Raw genomic sequence first — 20,343 nt, 5'->3', positions numbered from 1 at the left:
AATAGAAGTAATTATATTTAGAATAACATTTCGGCTTACACTACATGTGTGTGCATGATGGATTCAATATCAGACAACAGCAGAATTATCCTTGTTTGGACAGTCAGCCTCTTCGCTACTTATGTGTAACTCTTAATGAGGCTTAAACTGACATAGGCTAATAAAATACACATAATGCACTTATAGTTGAAAAGCCATCGAATGAGATCACCATGAAGCCTCCTTCCCTTCACATCAGCAGTTTTTTTTATGACCAAACGTGCAACAACCAAACGCCCTCTGGGTTCAGACTAGGCTGGACTGCTTTTTTGCTGTGCGATTTGTATCTATGCAAATTGTTGAGGGCAGAGGTGAGACAGGTCAGGGCATGAGCATGCAAAAGTCAAGTGTAGGAGAGAAGAAAGAAACAGGCAAGAATCAGAGAGAGAGAGATGGCCGAGATGAAGGAGAGACAGGGGAGAAGGAGATAATAAGAGGACACGCTTTCTGCATAACCGGATTGTTTTGGCTAAGTTTCTGCAGGTGACATTTTCCCACCACACCCTTCGCGTCAGCGCTGCCAAGGTAATAAACGAACATGTGTGATGTGTCTGTAGTGTGTGTGTGTGTGCTCATGATAATCAATGTGGTTGCAGAGAAACAGCCCTGATTGGTGTATCCCTACCAGAGTTATTATCTAAGAGAGGACGGAGCGTGAGCCAGACACTTGTTTAATCTACTGAGTGTACATTCATCCCAGCAGATTATAGGATCAGGACAAGGCAGCATTGTTTGATTAGCCTCGATGGCTGAAGGCCAGAATCGAAAAACGATCCATCACATGTAGTTTTTAGGCCAGTTTGATGAGGATTTGAAAGTGACTGGCATGTGAAACTGTACCTCTATCTGTGTTCGTCCACGATTTAAAATGAAATACACGATGAGCAATCTGTGAAGTATGTTGGCCATCTTCTCGCACTGCTGCGATGCTGGCAGGCTTATGTGGTGAGTACCACACCCAGCCTGAGGGCTTTGTGTGAGTGTGTGTGTGTGTGTGTGTGTGTCAATGCTCCACTTGCAGCTTTGGCAGCATGGCAGCAGACAGATAACACTCTGACTAATGTCTGCAAACAAAAGAGCCAAAAGGCTGAGTGTGAGGAAGTGAACATATGTGCAGGTTGTTCATAATAGTCTTCACAGTGTCAGTTAGGACGTCTGAATAAAGGCTGGTGTCACTCCAAAGCTTTGCCACATTTTCTGCAGGCACACGGAAGTGAGAACAGCAACATGTTTGAGAGGCTGGTGTTGATTTATGTGAAAGAAAAATAGTTATTTGAAAATGCCTCAAAACCCGAACAAAAGGTCACACAGTGATCAGCACTGTCAGCACCACCTGGGAGGCTCCTGGACAGAATGTATGCGATGTCGCACCTCCATAAATCACTTATCGTTGACACCTTGTGTATGTGATGGCAGCCTTCCTTGCCTTGGCAAGATGCCAACACAGACTGTGCAATTTACTACATACAATTTTGAAATATCTTGAATAAGTTTGAGCTTTCGGGTGGATTTAGAGGCGCACAAAGCCGCACTTTGTCTTGAGAAGGACTGAATATTAAAGAGGACATATGTTTGATGTGAACTGGACCCACAAGATTTCAGAGGCTTTGTATGTAGAGTGTGTCGTGGTAGACATGACACTAAAATCTCATCTATCCATCAGGTAACTTCTCATATCAGTAACTTTTTCCACAACACCAAGCAGAAAATGTTAATGCATAAATCTGTATACCTTTATTTGACTCTTGTATATCTGATACATCCATTCTTTCTTTCCAACGTTGAGGAATCATAAGCGGATTTTATGACTACAAACCAAGCTCTTTACAAACAAGTGTCGATGAAACACCAATGAGGTTATGTAACCGTGACGGGGGGGAGAAGGTAAAACATGTTAAGCTCTGAACTCATCCAGCCACTTTACAGCTTCTGTAAAACTGAGGTGACAGCACCATCTAGCAGGCTGAATGAGAACTGCAAGAGTCATTCATCAGACATAACACAAGTCATTATGACAGCCAAGTGGCTGTAACATAGTGGAAAAGAGACTGGGCGAATGCCTTTGATACAGAAAAAAAAAGTCTTTTTCACAGCACTCATTTGGACTCTGAAGCAGCTAAATGGAATCCAGCCATAAATTTCTCATTTACATCTGTTCTTTTCTACTGTGACATGTAAAAATACGAGGTTTGAACGATTTGAACGAGGGCTGGATATCGCCTTGATACCGGTGCCTGAACGACTTTTTTTCTAATAACTTATCTTGACGAGTATAAAATGTTTTCCCCTACAAAAAAATCAGCTTTTTAAATAAATGGCATTAGTGTTACTTTTTGCACTGACACAGATCCTGTTACGAAGCTTTGCTGAAGTCTTTCTTTCTTAATATTCAGTGCCAAAACTCACCGCTTGACAGTTTGATACTCAAGTCTATGTGTTTTATTTGGATACCCAGTTATAATTGGGAATACATATCCAGTGAACTAGAGTACTGACAGTTAAAAGTTGTCTCACTGAGCATCGTTTCCTCTCTCATGCAGCCGACTATGAAGACTCTAAAGGCTTCATGATTCTACAAACACCGTGTGATTTTATTGGTACAGCATAAAGGCACAGATTGAACTCACTGAGCATACTTGACCAAAGGAGTGATGAGGCACAGCCAACCAGAGTACACAGACAGGAAAAATAAAAGAATAACAGTTCTGGTTCACCACACAGTGAATACGGTTATTTAAAACTGAACCAGTCGGCTCTAACTTTCATGATCAAGAAATATGACTGTCACCTTCCACATGGTTAAAGATAATCCTGCCACGAGAGGGCGTGACAGAGTCAAATAACATTTCCTATAAAAAAAAAAAAAAACATTGGTAGCCACACATACCAAAAACCAAAAACATTACATAGAACAGGAAAAAAAAAAGCAAGTGTAAGCTGGATAATTCGCTAGTGTTATCAGGCAAAAATCTACCCCAGTGCACTGTGGGTGACCTTAGTGTGGTCTGTACCATACATCATTTTGCATACATCCAAAAAGATACACCGAAACACCCATCATATGTGATGTAGAGTAACACTTCTAGCTGTGCTGGTGAAATACAAAAAAAAGATAGTTCATCTTTACAAAAAACAAGTCTATTCACCTTGTTTTGGCTTATAAACAGTACCATTACAAGTGTAGTGTACACATCCTATACATCAGTGCTCCTCAGGTTAAGGCTTTATGAACCAAAGCACATTCTTATCTCAACTCGCGTGGAGGTAGAAATACTGCAGCAAGCTCACACAGTCTAAGTAAAGACAGCATTGCGTCAACGAACAGTAAAGATTCTTTCATTCAGACTGCTGCTGACACCAGAGCGTGAACTGAATCTGAAACTGGTTGTGAACCGACTTTGTTTCCAAAGACACGTGAGCCAAACCTAAACACCTCCTCGAGATTTTGATCGCAGGATCTTTTCCTCCACACCCTGTACCACTGGAAACCTTTACACAGCAAACGCACCTAAAATGATGGCTCTCTTTACACTTCGACAAGGGTTCTCAAATATAAATACGGCTTTCACGTCTTTACATGTAGTGCATTACGTTCTGAGGAGAGGCGCGCTCATATGTTCGTTCTTGTGATCCTTAGAGTTTTTTTTTTAAGTAACTGGACACCATGATTCCACACGAAGCAGTGATAGAGGAGACACCATTGCGGGGCTCGTTCAGTTCCTACCTTACAGAGATACTACGAACTGTAGAAGAAAGTTATTGTGGCAGAGTTACATTAACACTGATTAAATGATCCGTTTGCCGACCTGTATTCAAACTCGTCTCACGACAGTCACACCTACGACTTAAATGGATGTGTTTGGAAAACTCCCTGGAAACTGTAACATTCATTCATATGATGCATATTAATGTAGCTGAGGACATTCTCTTAATTTTAATCGTGTTTCTTAGTTCATCACATTTGTAATTAAAAAGGAAAGCCTAATAACGTGTGACGAACCGAGCTTGATGTCCAGATGTGCATCATTTTCACAAGGTGAGACATTTCTGTGACTGAATAATTACATCGGATAACATCATGACACTTGGTGATAACTCCACCAAGAATGACGCCACGTTTTTGGTCAAAATCTAGAAAAGTGAATTCCACTTTAGTGTTTAAGTCATGGGATGATGATGATGTTCAAACAAACACCAGGTGTGACTACAAGTGTGACTGTGGGTCTGTTAAAACAAGTGTGTGTTTAGAGTAGTGGAGTGGGGGTTTCTGTGTGTTTGAGCTGGAAATAGTGTTTATGTCGTATGCATCAAAAAGTCTGTGGAGAGTCTCTGCATGCATACAGCGTGCTGCTAGTCGTTAACTAGTCGATACACATGGTACTGTGCTCCGTGTTCACTGGTGGACACTTCAAACACAAAGGCGATGCACAGCAGAGTCTCCTGAGTTTCTCTGTTGGACACCACCTAAAGAGAAAAAAACATGGAGGTCAGGATTTAATAATAAATGATATGAATAAATACCAGTCCGGAGATACAGAGGTGCAGACACACACACACCCACACACACCTGTAGGATGGTGAAGTTCTCCAGTACACTGTTCATCATGTACTTCTCTGGCAGGTGTTTGAGTTTGTGGATGAAGTTGATCATATATTCACACATGGGAGAACGATGGATGCGGAACACATACTTTCCTCCCTCCATATGCGCATATTCGGTCTGAATGAAGGGAATCCACATATGTACATCACAGTTAATCCACTTGTTTATATGGTCTGACATGTGACCCTATGTAAGAGGAGGGTTCATCTTCTCACCTCAACCTTCTCGACCACTTGTTTGCCAAAGGAGCAGACCTTTGTTGAGACACTGATGGTCATGTTTTCTGTGCCGCTGTACTGGCTGCTCACTCCGTAGAACACGCCAGAACCCTCCTCGATGTCACTGCTCAGGTCCGCCTGAAACAAGCACAAAAAGATGAGCGTGTGTGCAAAGAGAGAAAAGCAGAAGAAAACCAGAGGAAGCAACTACCAAAGACACAAACGTCCATCTCTTATGGGTGTATTCCAGCACATATCTGGGGATCACTCTTACTACTGTGGCTCCTCAGCCAACATGTACAAAAGAACATTAAGGTACATTTCTTTTCGCCTTTTTTGTGTACCTAAATATGCAGTTAAGAGGTTCCCTGTTTTTTCTATAAAAGGGTCCCTGTTTAGTTTGTTTCGTGCGAGCATGAGGACACGCATGCACGCACATGCAGATGAAGTGGTACACAGTCTACTGATGGTGTCACACTATTCCACTGATCAGCAGGTGGAGGTAACGTGCCAAAATATGCAGCAATGAGCTAACAAATGCAGGGAAGAAGAAGAAGGCTGCAGGGCTAGTAAACATGGACGTAAACAACGCTTGATTTAAATACTTGAAAAACTGGCTTTCCAAATGTTTTATCAGGAAGGAAATACATTTGACATATTCGTTAGACCTCAAAGACACAAACATTGTGTTTTGGTGAGCAAAACTAAAATGCAAATGTGACTTTTGTTTGTTTACAAGAAAACCCTTGAGAGCACCTTTAAATAAAATACTGTTTAACATGCAGCTACCAATGAAGAAGTCGTTTTCTGTGTGAACCCCTGCTCCAGCATCACTTTAGCTTTGCTTCCCCCATGTGGTGGAGCAGGTTATAACCTCAGGCTGCAAGCAGAGCAACAGTACGTAATGTACAACATCAGCTTACATTAAATGTGATGCATTGATTGTAAAAAAAAAAAAAAAAAAAAAAAAAAAATCTATTCTCCAGCGATTCATCAAATTCACTGACATCCTTTTGTAGCTTGCTCCAGATTTCCAGATTATTAAAAAATGTAATCTGTGGGAACCCTGGTTTTGTGTACTGACCCAGAACTTGACGAGGAAGAACGCGTTGTGCGGCCCTTTTTCATACAGCTCCTTCAGGCCTCCTTTCTTCTCAGAGAACTTGTCATAAATCTGCCTCACATCTATGGACTCCAGCACGGGGTCACTGTAGCCCGGGTTTGATGGGCCAATGTGTACAAAAAGGTGTTTATACTGCAGGAGGGAAGGAGAAGTGATAAGAAAGAGAGGCAAATTTCATACTGTTACACTGCATAAATGTCTGGATGTCTGTACCGTCTCTCTTTCTCTCTGGGTCTCCAGAAAAGCAGAGAACTCCAACAGCCGTAGTTTTGCTGAGGCGATGGTTCTGTCTTGCCATACAGGAGCTGCTATGGCTGCAGGGCGTGGGGGAGGCAGGGGCTCATAACCTGATACACATTTAAACCAGCAAAACATGATTAACACTACAATTACTTGCTAATCACTCAAATCGGTGAGTTTGTGTTCACACTTACTGATAGGTGCAGGGACAGGGGCTGGCAGTGTCGTGTATGGTGGCTGTGCAAAGGGCTTGATGCTGTGAAAAGGAGTAGGCGCCCAAAAATGAGCAACTGTACCAGCTTCAGCAGTTTTAAACAAACTAATAGCCAGAGATACTCACTCCTGAGAATGTCCAGGCTGTCCTGGCAGAGGGCCGGGCCAAAACTAAACAAAGGGAAACAGCGCATATAGTATTACTCAGAATTTTACCCAGAAGGTAGAAAAGAACAGATGTGTGTACATGTCTGTGTGTTTGTCTCACTCTGACTGGTGGAGGGAACGGAGTCTGGGGTTTCATTACACTAGCAGACACAATCTGAGCGGATGAGAGGTTGGCCACTGTCTGCAGTGCCTTGTCTTTGGATACCTGGTCCTGAATGAGAAAGACACAGCAATACACAGTGATAATGCTCCATCTTGAAAGCTCCAGAAAAATGGACAAGTCAGCCAACCTCCAAGGCCAGTTTAGACAGCGAGCCAGCCAACATATTATGCAGCACTTTAGCACGATGCAGTAACTATGAGGGAAGACAGAACAGAGTGCAAAGCAAATGTAGGGGGATGCCAAAGCAGAAGGCGCACCAAGCTAGCAGGCTGGGGGAGCTAACTGGAGCCATCACCAGTGTTTAACTAAAGCCACTAAAACAAAAGAATAACGAGCAGCCTTTCTGAGTCTGGCAGGAGAACTGCATTGTGGACTAGCAAGTAATGTGATGCCAACCACAAAGCAAAGCCTGAAGCAGAAAACTGTAGTTGTACAACCAAAACTTACCAAGTTCATGGCCTATAGCAAAGGAGACACATTATTAATTAACTTCAGTACATTCAAAATAACAGCAGGTCACAGATTCACTGTTAGGCAAGGAGGAAAAACACATTGCTCACGACACTGAAGTGACTACACACCAAACCTACCTAGACAAACACAGACACGCTAAGCTCAAAAACATCAATCTACACTGACAGGACAAGCTACATCCTATTTACTTGTCTTAAAGCTGAGTACTGACATTGATACCAGGAAGGAGAAAGTTTCACCCCTCAAACATGTATTAGAAAGCATCAAGTGAAATGCCTTTGGTGCAAAACTGTCACAAAAAACCTTTATCACAGGACACGGTAAAACCACGAGAAAACGGCTTAAACAGAAAAGATATAAAGGAGAAAACGTGGAGATCAGATCAGAAGTGATTTTAAAAGAGAAATTCGTCATATGAGCACATTAAACGCTTCCTCCGTGTCAGTGTGTATGTAAGCGTTCATGTAAATTACTACAGCCATGCACATGCTGAGGTCAACCAAGATGGCTACCGAGTCTCATGCAGTCATCTGTCCAAAGCCGTAAGCCTCTTGAGCTAAATAAACTGATCAACATGACTGCCATGCATTATTACAAAAACCTCTTTCCCACGTGTTATGACTCATTCAAGACATCTGCTAAGCAACATCAAATACAGACAAAGAGCAAACGAGTGAGACCTTTAAAGCATAGAAGTAAACAAATCTTTTTTTTTTTTTTGTGCAGAGCCTGAACCTGCTAACCTACGTTCCCACCACCATTAATACTATCTCAGTGCCCTAATCATAGTATTACAATCGCATATTTAATTTGCCTTAGATGCCAGTATAGGTACATATATGGCCCTGGCGTTACCAAGGCACTGTAATGAGTTCTTGCAGGCTCCACATAGTCCCTGCAGCCATGACATGAAATAACATTTTTGAGGAAGTGCATGTCAACTATGGCAGAACCAGTACAGTAAGACTCCAACTGAGAAGGATAAATCTGCCAGATGCTCTGACAAAGACATCTACGGTGATTCAAAGGGTTACGTTCAGGCCACATGCAGAGCGAAGCAGCTAGCGTGGTTAAATCAATGGCAATGTGTACCTTGAGCTTAGACTGAATCTCACGAGACTTTCTCTTCGCCAAAACTTGCAGGTGACTAGAGACCTGATGAAAGACAGGATGAAGGAGAGAGGACAGGAGGAAAAGGGAATGGGAGAGGAAAAGAAGAGGGGATGTGACTAAAGATGGAAGGGAGAGTTGATTCAGTGGCCACCCACCTTGATGCTCGTCTGGTATTCCCGTACCCTCTTACGTGCCAGAACCTGAATGTGACTAGATACCTATGGGGGCGAAGTTACCCCCATGACAAAAACAGACATTCATAGGATCATTTAGCAGTTTTAAAGAGCTACAGGAAAAAACTGCAGCAAAACAAAAGCATAACAGGAGGTGCGCAAGCTGCATCCCATATTACATCACACACGTGAATCTTCAATAATGTCCGAGCTTACCTGTTTGCGTGTGCGCGTTTTCCCTGTTCGTAACTTGATATAGCGAGCTATCAGCTCGTTTCGACCTACAATTGAGAAAGCAGTAGATAAAAATCAGACGTGTGTACTTAAACCAAGGCCTCAGGAATGGAGGTAGGCTGTGGAGTGATTTGGGGGTAGTGGTATTGTAACGTTGAATTCATCGTGTGACACACACAAGCCCAAAAAGCATTTTCAAAGCATTCATTTACTTTATCCCAGTTATGTGTGTGGGAAGCCAAGAGGAAGTGAGCCAGCTATAAGTCTGCATAGGCTTTTCCGGCAAAACCACCTGAAGTACTGAGGCATGTAGGGTCCTGTAATTTTTTAGGCCGATCTAAAAGTGGGCAGAATCACAAGTGTTCAAAAATTGAATTGTGCAATTTTATGAGATTCAGCTGTAACCATTCTATGGTACGTTCACAATCCTTCTTTGGTCAGTGTAATGTGTGCTGTAGTGTTGTAATACAATGACATTAAACCAAAAATACCCAGCACTGGATCTCAAGTCTACTGCAACACAGTAAACCACAGTCTCTATTTTGGTCTGTATCTATCGCTAATCTTCTTAAGTACAATCATAACACACCTGGCAAGACCATGAGTGCTTCATGTTTTCAGCCCAGCAGTCACAGCGACTGACTGACTGAGGATTTCAACTGCTCAAATTTAGGCCTGTGTTTGAGTTGGGCTGAATTCACAAGAAAAGAAGATGTAGACAGATACTTCCCAGAATGCATCTGAAGTGAAGGCAGCAATATATGAAAGTTTAATGCGACTGCACTTTTAGTTTCTATGAAGATGGTGAAGCTGTCACAAGTCTGCCTCTACATTCCCACACACACACACACACACACACACACACACACACACACACACACACACACACACACACACACACACAGACTGTCAAGCTCTCACTTTCTGTGGCTGTACGACGCTCTCATTAAGCACAGCATGCATTAATTTAGCCTTGCTTGGTGCCAGAGCTCCCAAGTAGATGGTCAAGACATCGGAAAAGAAGGAAAAACAGAGCAGAGGTCATCAGATAGTTAATTTCCAAAATGTGATCTGCACAGACTGCCTGGTCAGCTCTTTCTTTCTCTGCCTCCTCCAGCTCCAAACCACACCTGATGATCTGCTTGTCTCTAATCCCACGTGGTGAGCAAGTCACTATTCATTCTTCTACAGATGTCAAAATCAGAGAGAGGCTAAAGATAAAGGTGACCCAGTGAAGCCTTATAACGGATTCCACAGCTGTAATAATTTAATCACATACACACATGCATCAACATCATCATCACCGTTCTTGTTTCTGGGAAGTGGTGCGATGCTGTAGGGACTTAGGTCACATCAGGCTGAGTCACATCAGCTTGGTGGACTTACCAGAATTCCCCAAAATCAACAGAAGGGGCTGACTCAGACTCAGCAGTCTGCTCCAATTCCCAAAACAGGACACATTTCCTCCAGCCCACCACTACTCCACACACAGCCAAATGCTTTTTCAGCAGAAGTCAACTCATACACCATTTGTTGTAATGTGTGTGATTTACATCTTGGTGCAAGGACAAAAGGAAGATAAGTTAGGGAACATAGCATTACATTGCATCCTGAGGTTCCTATGCAAGTAACCATGCCTGCTCAAAAATCATGCAGTGTCATGCATATGTATCTCTCAGTTTCTGAGTTCACCCATTTGCTTCCAAGCTGAAATTAGAGTTGATCGAAAAGAGAGATAAAGTGGGCCAGTGAGACAACAAAACTAAACAAACTCGACTTTAACTTTATTTGGTCATTATTTCAATAGGCTTACATAATTGAAATAGCAGAAAATAACCAATATTTTATCTACCAGAGCAAAGCGATCGGCACGGCATCTTGCAGATATAAAGCATATTTCACTTGGGACCAGTGGAGTCTGACCTTCTCACAAAAGGCTGTGAAGAGGTGTGTATTTGTATCTGACAATCTGAATGAGAAGGCCTATGACTCAACTAGCCCCAAAGACATTCCACCACATCTGTAAAATATTTGGTTTCAGTAAGCCTTAGACTTTTACCCCATCGCAAACTTCAGAATCAGAGCTATTTATCAAACTTATATGGACTTAAAATGCTCTTCAACTTAAGAGAGTTCCAGTAGAAAAGATCCTAGATGGCTGCAGAGCAGATACAGAGGTGAAAACACAACTTCATCTCCCACCTATGGGGGACAACAACTCATAAATCCCTTATAATATAATGCAATCAAATGCGAAACCACCTTAAAGCATGAATCAAAAATGGCTGTTTCAGTCTCTACAAACTAGTACCTAGTACTAGTACCAACATGATACTAAAATATCATCATTCAGACAAGTAGTCTGTGTTTTATCTGTATCACCCTGTGAGCGTTAGAGCAAGTGATCAGTCTACTGATCTTCCTTATTTGGGAAAACATGCTTGACACCATAATCCAGGGTGACATCATGGTAGTAACATATGACTGAGAGCAAAGACGGCACAGAGAGTGGAGCTTAATTACAACTGGCCTAGTTTAGCAGGAGGTAAATGCTCCTGATTTAGCATAATATGAAATTCTATCAGTTTAAATGTAATCCTTTCCTGGTTTGAACAGCTGTGCTACATGATCCAGTTTTCTGAACATGACTGATTCAGTTAAATAAAATGAGCACTAAAATGGCTCTAAATGCTTGGCTGTGATATCCACACGAGCCACTTTCTGACATGAACTGAATCCATAAAGGCTCTGCCAAGTTTATCCACATGTTTGAAAAGGATTTCAATTCAATAATCTGTAAAAGACACACTGGCAGTCTGCCAATTTAGAACCAAGGAACATGTCTGCAACGTCTTCTGCACTGCGGTGTGTGTGTGAATAAAAGCAGTCACACTAGTTGTGGGTACACAAAAGACTAAAAAGTACATTCAGACTGCACAGCAATTCAGAATTTTTGAATTTTGAAGGCAGTGACTCAAAGGTTTGGTGGTTTCTTACAGGCTGGTTTGAAAATGAGACACCAGTGGGTTAATGTGAGCATGGGTATTATGTTCAAAGCGTCTGTGCAGCTTTTCCAGTGTATGAATGTGTACCAGTGGGACTATCCTTGTTTACTGAGAAGGAAGTGGAGGTGGTCAACACAGTAAGCCCACACTTCCACAAAAGGAGAAAAGGCCACAATGTTGAAACTAACTTTCCCTTTCTGTCGCATGGGATCACATATCCAGTTTCCCCTTGCAACACACACTCACACATGCACAAGTGTATGACACAGGCTGCCGCAGACGGGAATGCAAACCCTCGGCCTAAAAAAGAGGCAGTGTTGGGTGCTAGCCAAGGCCTTCAGTAAGGTAGAAAGAAATGGTCAAAGTACATCAAAGCTCTACTCGACGGCAGCATCCTGAACAGATCCCAATAAAAACAAACACTGCAACACTGGTTATACATTCAATAAGAAAGAAAGATAAAGATATGATAGATTTATAGATAAATAAATGAGTAATGGCAGCAACTACAACAGCAGTTAGCTGCAAACAGTTTGGATGATGCTCTGACCATTTCAGATTGAATTTATGAATGCAGCCACAGCTGGCTAATGGTTACTTTTAATCATTAAAGCTGCAGTAGGCAACAACTGAACATAGACAATGCAAAACCTTCCACCTCTCTCTCTCTGCTACCTCATATCACTCCAAACCCACCAACCACAGGTTCGCACGGCTGCAGAAGGAGGCAGATGCCCAGCAGAACCTCACGACTCTCAACCCTCGCCGAGACCTCCATCCATCTCACTGCAACTTATCTTCTTAAAGAACAACTGTGTGCATTTCTCTGCCTGCGTGCAATGTATTGTTCTCTAGATATTTGGAAAGACTGCTCATTCCATAAAAGTTAAAGCTGATAGAGTGTGCACAGATGGAACATGGGACTTTTTTATTGTTGTCATTTTGGCCTTCATACTTATTAGTTATGTTTGCCAACTGGTATCACTGCACAGCTTTTAGACATGGACTTTACATGCTGTAGATTACCTTTCAAGTCTAATTCCCTAATGACACTGCTGCAATAGTTGATATACAGTAAATCATACTGGATGACAGTCATTACGTTTGGACAGAAATTTGCAGTTCCTCACCATACATCTTCCCCTCGTCTGAAAGTATGATCTTCCTTCTGCCACAGGGAGGGTAGATGGCCAGAGCTTCCTGAAAGCTCTGCTCAATGTCTGGACTCCACACGCCCTCAGGGTCGCCGTCCAAAGCACGGTCCGCCCCATCTGCCAGTCCTTCTCCATCGCCACCCTCCTCCTGCGCCCCATCAGGGCTGCCACGGCAACTCCACTCCGACGCAATGATGACGGCTCCAGCCACAACACACCTACAGCACATAGGACGAGACAAGAATTGAGTGTGCTGAGCCCCACCCTTTTGGTTACTGTTGCTGTACCTGTCAAATTTTGCATTTTCACTTAGCATGCAGTTTACAGTGGTAAGAATAACATGTTTAATACTCAAAATTAAGTCATTTTGAAAACAGAGGTAGACAAAAGCAGCCTTCTTATTTACCTGATGCAGATTTTGTTTGCCTCACAAAACTAATGTTAGCTTGTTCGTAATAATGTTATAAGAGAAAAGGGGGGATGGGCGTGGGGGGGTGTCTAACCATTGTCTTTGGCAAATGTAACACTATCTTGGCTACCCTGGCTTCAGGACAGGTTTTATCCACATTAAAAAAGCATTACACCAAAATATGTAGCACAATGTGAGAGTATTTGTTTTGATAGCTGCTGAATTGAGACACAATCGCAATCACAATCAGCAAGGTTTAGGAAATTAATGCAGCCGTCTCCTGATGTTTGGAAAACACAGTGCAGCTTTAAATCATTGATTAAAGCAACATATACAAACTCTAAAGTCTGTCATAGTCTGTGTACAGGTAAAAATAAACAAAAGATATTTTTGTGATTAGAGGAACTTTCTGTATCATCAACCCACCAACAGCTGGAACTCACCAGCATACACAACAAAAGCAACTTGGAAATGATTTTGTCGCTTAATTTTGTTTGGAAAGAAAACACCCCTCATCAAATTATGACAAAAAAACCTCTTCATTACTATCCATGTGAAAATCCCTTTGATCTTAAATTGGATGCACTTTGCCAGTAGAATCCATCTTTTAAACTGTGTTACTTTGGAGGGAGAGAAGTGGAGACAAAGGCTCTAAGCAGCAGAGAACATGGGAGGATGCCAAAGCAGCCTTGAGTGCTGCATCAGCAACAAGTGCGATTAAGTTTGATTTAAAATGACATGCTAAAAAAAATAGTTTACAATAACTCCAGGGAATCCATTAGTAGAGTTATTCATTCATCAAACCACAAAAAAATTCACATCCATTTTGATAATCAACGCATTGTTTCAATAATTTTCATAGCAGAAACATTCCCCAGCTTCCCACAAGTGACGACTTGCTTTTTGTATTTCCCATTTATTACAGCAAATTGAATGTCTTTGGGTTTTGTATTGACAGTGAGAAATAAGAGGGCCTTACTATTTCACTATTAGTGGTAGGACTGCATGATACTGAAAGAAACTGACTGACACACACACACACACACACACACACACACACACACACACACAGAGGATATTTCACTAGATACATGTGGTATGCTATTAATGCACAGATAAAGCACCCAAATGCAGCATTTGGTTACTTTAAAAGTCTATTGTTTTCTAGAAAAAAAAAAACAAAAAAACAGCCCTCCTACTTCTACCACATTTGGTGCAGCCCTTTGCCACCCCTCCACAAATCAGCTTGGACTCCTCCACTTTCAGCCTCACATATGCAACTCTGACACTGACATGGACAAGAGGAGAGAGAGCAGGTGGAGAGGTATTTGGAAAAAAGGGCACATTTCTTGATTAACTTTACAAATGGACTTGTGTGTCACAGTTGTGTTATTTCCATGTAATCTATTATTTCTAAATATGTTCAAATGTATACTTAGTCTGTGTGGTGGAAGATAAGGAGGTCTCCTGGTCGTTGCTGGGGATGGTAAAACTCCACCAAGTACAGATAGTTTTGTGTGCATGTTGAGTATTCCTTACATTAGGGCACAAACTAGCCCTGTGACAGTAGCTCTAACTTTTAACCAGCATCAAGACGAGGTAGGGGTGGGTGGTACAGTGGATTCGTCACTGTCGTCATGTTCTGCCACGACACGGATTTCACAAAAACAGCTGCGATATCATGCAGGTAGAGGGCAATGCACATAATCATAGAACTGGAATTACATGCAGCAACTACTATTTTCCTTGCTATAAGGCCGGTTCCAGCACCACTAAGATGTGGAAGCAATGCATGCCAGTTTCTCTGTTGTTGGCTGCAAGAACCAACACTTAAGTCATACGAGAAAGTGGAGACCCAGCAGATAAACTTGAGGAAATGTCCCCACAACAACAACTGGGAAACTTTTAGGCTCTATGTGTGTGCTAACCATTTTAATTCAGACTGATTTGAGGGTCAACACAAAGCAGGATTCACTACAAGACTGAAGCTCAAGGATGAATCAATATGTACTTCACACTCAGAAGCTGTAAGTTTTGCTATTTTTATGTTGCTTTACTGTTTGTTTTGCTGGTTAGCCCCTCTGATGTGTGCTGCGTCGGTATGCGTGTCTGTTGTTGCCTTCAGTAAAGACATGCCCAGTGGTACACTGACTATTGTACTTATATAATATACTATGTTTTCTGTCAAATAAATGCTATTGAAGATGTCTAACCCTACCTCTTGTCTAGCTCTGAGAACAAATCACATTACATTTGCTAATTAACTGAGATTATGGGGCAGGTTACTCCTTAAATGTGGATGACAGTGTATACCTCATTTTCATTGCTGGAGCCAATAAACACATCAGTTTTCCTTTGTTAAGATATATTCCCTTACATTTTTAATAGAGTGAAAGGAGGTACAATAATGTCGTGAGTGGAGAATCCCTGTTATTTTTATGATACTGAGATATGATACTGTCACCATAAAAATACTATAAATTTTAAGTCATACCGCCCACCGATAGAATGAGGTAACAGGAATACACTCACTCAAAACTGTTCAAACTCCAAGAACCCTTAAATCGGACTGAATTATGTGATATCAGACATTTCTTGTAGATTAGCCATGAAAAACGAGAATCTTGCCAGTTTTCCTATTGTATCAGCAAAAAAGTTACAGCATAGTTATTTTGCCTTACTTTACCTGCTATGTGACTACTGTGCATGCACAAATCACAATGCCAGTGTTAAAAACGATATATTATGTAGCTCTAATTAGTGGGACTGACCACTGAAAAATGTTCTTACCTACAAGCCTTTATAATAACAACAGGACATGACTAAATTCCCATTAAAGTTCTTAATTGTACTTGCTCACAAAAATCAAATAAAATCTGCGAGTGTCCTGAATGAGGCCTACTGACAGGCTGGTCAAGAAACTATGAAGAGTGGCCCCTCACTTTGCTAATGTACATCACACACATTGTGACAGATAGACAGGACCAGGATTAACTCTGCGGCTGCCGAGAATGGTGACAGATGTCTTGGACTTCAAATGTCTCTTCACTTCACCAAGAGCAAGATCAGATTCATCTGAAGTTGTTTACAGCTTCCTTCAGCGCAGTGTATTAATAGCACTAGCTTTCAGGGTTAAAGACCTGACAAGAGGAATGGCAAAACATTAAGAGCTTGTAAATTTATAGGCACTGGCCAAGGTCAATGGAGGCACCACCGGCTGTGTAGCTATTAAGGTTACACCAGTGGATGGAGGATGATAGATGACATATTGACCACAGTCATTTTCCTGAGCTAATTAAGCCAGAAAAGCTAGTTTAAAATGAAGTGCTTTAGCCATATGAACTTCCCTGAAGCCTGCAACTTTGCCTGCATGGGCCACATGAGGAAATTACACATTCTTTTGTTGTTGTTGAGGATGCTCCAAGTCTCCTCAAACACAGGCACACATTTGCAACATCAATGCTGCCTGGTGTGTAATGTTTTCCAGAGTGTGGCTAACATGCTCCCTGCCACAGAAGAACCACAGAGGATCAGTGTGGTCGTAGAGCTTTTCCTGCTGTGGTGGGCTTATTGGACACACTCTGCAGAGGCCCTTCCCATTTTCAATCACTGCTGACGGGACTGTGCTGTTGCTATAGAGATCAGACAGGCCCTGGTGAGATGGTTAGGAAAGAACAGAGTCGAAAAGAAGGGGGGGGGAGACAACAGTCTTACAAGTTTTACTGTGTGAAAAGTCGGCAACTGGAAAGATGTTTGTTTGTCCCGACTTGATCTGATTAACCTCTTTTTGAGGTCCTGGAGGCGTTTTTAGTATCTCAAAAACACATTAATCATTCTTTTATTGCCCTGATACCTCACAGCTTTTCTTAGATATTTCAGCAGTTTGAGTCAGACCTCTTTGGGGTATAATTGCACCAAACGTAAGTAACATCACTATATAACAGTAGTTCCTGACCTGGGGGTAAATCTGATGGATCACAAGATGATTATATTATGTTTATATTTTCTAACCTCTGTTAAATGTTTACTTTTCTCTGGAAAACAAATTAAACAATATGAGATGGAAATATCACACTATAGTCTTTGCTGTTAGCTAGTTAGCTCAGTTAGCCGTGCAGCTGGTGACATTATGCTAAATGGAGTCTGGAACAACGAGGGATTGAAGGCGTTTACACGCTGGGCAAGAGGATGGTTGGCCATCATCAGCATGGAAAAGCAGTCGGAATATTTTCACATCTAACTCTGAGAAGTAAACCAGAGTTGGTGATTGTTGTAACAGTGGACAAGACAAGATGGATTTCATAACTCAGGAAATGTGTTTTGCGATGAGTTAACTTGGCAGTTAAACTCGTCCTAGTTCGGTAAAAGAGAGAAACTTGAATTCAGGCGGTGTCTGGTTGTAAGCTACGAGTGCTTGTGAAACGTAGCAAACTCGCATACATCTCCCAGCTGAAACTACAGCGGGCTATACTATCAGAGTTTCGCCTCTTGAGGTACAAAGTGGTTACAAGACAGAACAGGCCACAGCTAGTTTGTTAGCATGCTAACTTCAGAAGATATCCCTGCAGCACAAAACAAAGATGTCTCTGACATACTGTCAGACCTGTTCCTTCTCACAGTCTGCTGATAGCTTTACTTCATTTTTTGAACATTATAAACTTAAATTCCAAATGGGAACTGCTGCTACATAGGACAACATACTGTAGATTTCTTTGTCTATGAATGGCTAGACACACACACACACGTATGGTGTAATAACAATTATAATGACAATGATACACATTTTATTTGCTCTGTCCTTGTACTGCTGAGAACTCTCAAAATTTCTCAAGTAAAGCATCATCTAATCTGACATTAGTGACAGTCAATAGTGTAGCATTGTAGGCTCAGAGGACATTATACTGGGTACGCCCGTAAAATCAAATGCAATCAAATACAACAGCTCAGCCATAAATAATTGAGCTGCTTCTAATGTTTTTCCTACTCCATTTACAAACATGTGGGGGAAGAATATTAGACACACATTTCAATATAATGCAATCCAGTACAATGCCACAAACTAGGACCTTAATGGTAAACTGAATTGATGATTGGCTGATCTGTTGTATCTGTTGCACATGTAATATGTAAAGTTGCCAGACTACTGCTGAGCAGTTTGGCTACGATTTGAAAGATCATGCAGACAGAGACATCACGGTGGCAGCTTTGTCATTCTCCAGATTGGCGGTGATGCAAAGTTAGAACATTATGCAGTGAAGGCACATGTCAGTTTGAATATAGCTCCCAGTGGCCAAAAGGTCAGGTGTTTAGTGCAGTGAGGAGCCAGTGGAGCATTGAGCTAAATAAAGCTATGAGCTCAGTAAACACTGACAAGACACACGCACACTATGGACTGCTCCAATAGGGACAGCAGTGACATTGTGATTAAACAAACTCGATTTCATCACAGTATTTCAGATTTCCATGACCACTTCAGGTGACTACTATTACTATTACTAACAGTTACTACAACTACTACTGCTAATACTACAGATCTTTATGGATTTTAAACGGCAAATCGACAAGCTTGAAGCGTTTGACTGAACATCATCGAAACTAAGAGGTCACATCTGACACCAATCTGATCATTCAGGATAGTTGTCAGGATCGTGTCACTTCTCGTCTGACTTCAGTTGAACCAGTAAGACCAGTCTCACATGTCGGCGACACTTTCACAGCAGCGACACATGAATCCCATCTGCTAGCATGTACAGGGGAAAATGAAATCACGTTCAACGGTTGGGAAGCCGTTTAGCCAACTGTGAGTTGGCAAAATCCGCCTTTGATCCAAAGTCGGAAAGAAAACTCACATGTAAGTGGGCCTAGAAGTTGTTAAAACACCGCACAACAACTTTAAAGTGGAAGGGGAAGCGTATTTTTTTCAATTTCAATGCTTGTAGTAACTTCCAGACAACTGATAACACGCTCGAGCTCGCATGCTAGTTTGTTAGCTTGCGGGCTAATAATACCTCAACAAAACTCCACACAAAGTCCGAGAGACGCCGGAAAAGTGTCGGCAAATACAGTACGAGGGGTGAGTAAATAAAAGAGGAACTCCCCACTAAACACACGAGGCTCTGAATCAGCAAAGCGGCAGCGGGAAAATGCGAAATATGTCAAATATCCCAAAACTTCAGGCGAAGCGAAGCAGCTGCTGCAGCGTGAAAGTTGCTGCACACAACAAAGAAGTATCCGAGCGCACTCACCTCACAAAGGCTTCCCCGGCCCGCTCGTCCAGCTGCACACTCCTCTCCTCGCACTTTTAAGATTCCACGGCAGATTTGCTCTCCGGATCCCGGGTGTTCCCTCAGCGAAAAAATAAGCGGGTTTGACAGAAAAAGGCGGAATGCCAGGTATGAGTTTGGTATGAAATCAACGCGCGGAGGAGAGCGCGCAGAGGCGTGGCGTCGACAACACGCGCACACGCAAAAGTTTGGTGGGTCCCAAACTCCTCCCACGACACCAGACTCCTGCTGTGGAAGAAAAAAGGACAGGGGGGAAGCTGCTGGGGTGAAATATATTTCTTTGACAAAGGGCCGTGTCTTCAGGATGATTTCTGCTCCTGTAACGTGTCCTGATCTGGTGATCTTCATGATTCCCCCTAATATTCAGCTTTTAGGCTACTGAATACCTGTATGCACTGCTACTGTCTCTTTGACAGTGATGGAAGAAGTATTGGTTTGAAAATACTTCATTACAAGTCAAAATCCTGCATTCAAAACGTAATATTATGTTATTGTATTATCAGCAAAATGTACTTAAGGTAACAAAGCAAAAACACTCATTATGTAGAGCACTGATTTGAAAGTGTTACTTATATATGATGATAACTATATATTGTACTACCAAACAGAAGCATCTATGACCAACTGTGAAGTATACTTAAATTAGAAATATGAAAATCTCATGATGTCGAAATCAAGGCTACAATACCAATTGGGTCAAAGGGGGTTAGGGTTAGGTTTAGAGATTTGT

The 20,343-nt window shown here is 41.9% G+C and overlaps 1 protein-coding gene across 2 annotated transcripts; it reads right to left on the bottom strand.

Moving 5' to 3' along the window:
* Window positions 1-689: 689 nt before the first annotated feature.
* tead3a (TEA domain family member 3 a) lies at window positions 690-14,315 on the bottom strand. Of its 2 annotated transcripts, XM_076740337.1 has the most exons (12): window positions 12,897-14,315; window positions 8,744-8,808; window positions 8,510-8,572; window positions 7,215-7,226; window positions 6,705-6,815; window positions 6,564-6,607; window positions 6,418-6,479; window positions 6,197-6,330; window positions 5,945-6,115; window positions 4,858-4,998; window positions 4,607-4,759; window positions 690-4,503 (listed from the first exon to the last, which is right to left on the bottom strand). In XM_076740337.1, exons 1-12 carry the CDS (start codon window positions 13,234-13,236, stop codon window positions 4,390-4,392), a joined length of 1,410 nt encoding a protein of 469 aa, XP_076596452.1. In that variant the 5' UTR covers window positions 13,237-14,315; the 3' UTR covers window positions 690-4,389. The 2 variants fall into 2 exon arrangements, with proteins under 2 accessions (XP_076596452.1, XP_076596453.1); XM_076740338.1 differs by lacking the exon at window positions 7,215-7,226.
* Between the last annotated feature and the right edge of the window lie 6,028 nt (window positions 14,316-20,343).

This window comes from Chaetodon auriga, chromosome 10 (genome assembly GCF_051107435.1).
Source record: "Chaetodon auriga isolate fChaAug3 chromosome 10, fChaAug3.hap1, whole genome shotgun sequence".
In the NCBI taxonomy this organism is placed as follows: domain Eukaryota; kingdom Metazoa; phylum Chordata; class Actinopteri; order Chaetodontiformes; family Chaetodontidae; genus Chaetodon; species Chaetodon auriga.
The sequence above is the reverse complement of the archived record's forward strand: the minus strand, read 5'-3'. Positions and strand labels throughout refer to the sequence as shown.

Bases quoted from the DNA above. Each gene is read 5' to 3' on its own strand.
- tead3a (XM_076740337.1), bottom strand. From the start codon at position 13,236: ATGCTAAGTGAAAATGCAAAATTTGACAGGTACAGCAACAGTAACCAA. The intron at 6,331-6,417 runs GTAAGTGTGAAC...AATGTGTATCAG, and splicing joins CCCTGTCCCTGCACCTATCA to GTTATGAGCCCCTGCCTCCC. The intron at 4,504-4,606 runs GTGTGTGTGGGT...TTTTCTCTTTAG, and splicing joins AGAACTTCACCATCCTACAG to GTGGTGTCCAACAGAGAAAC.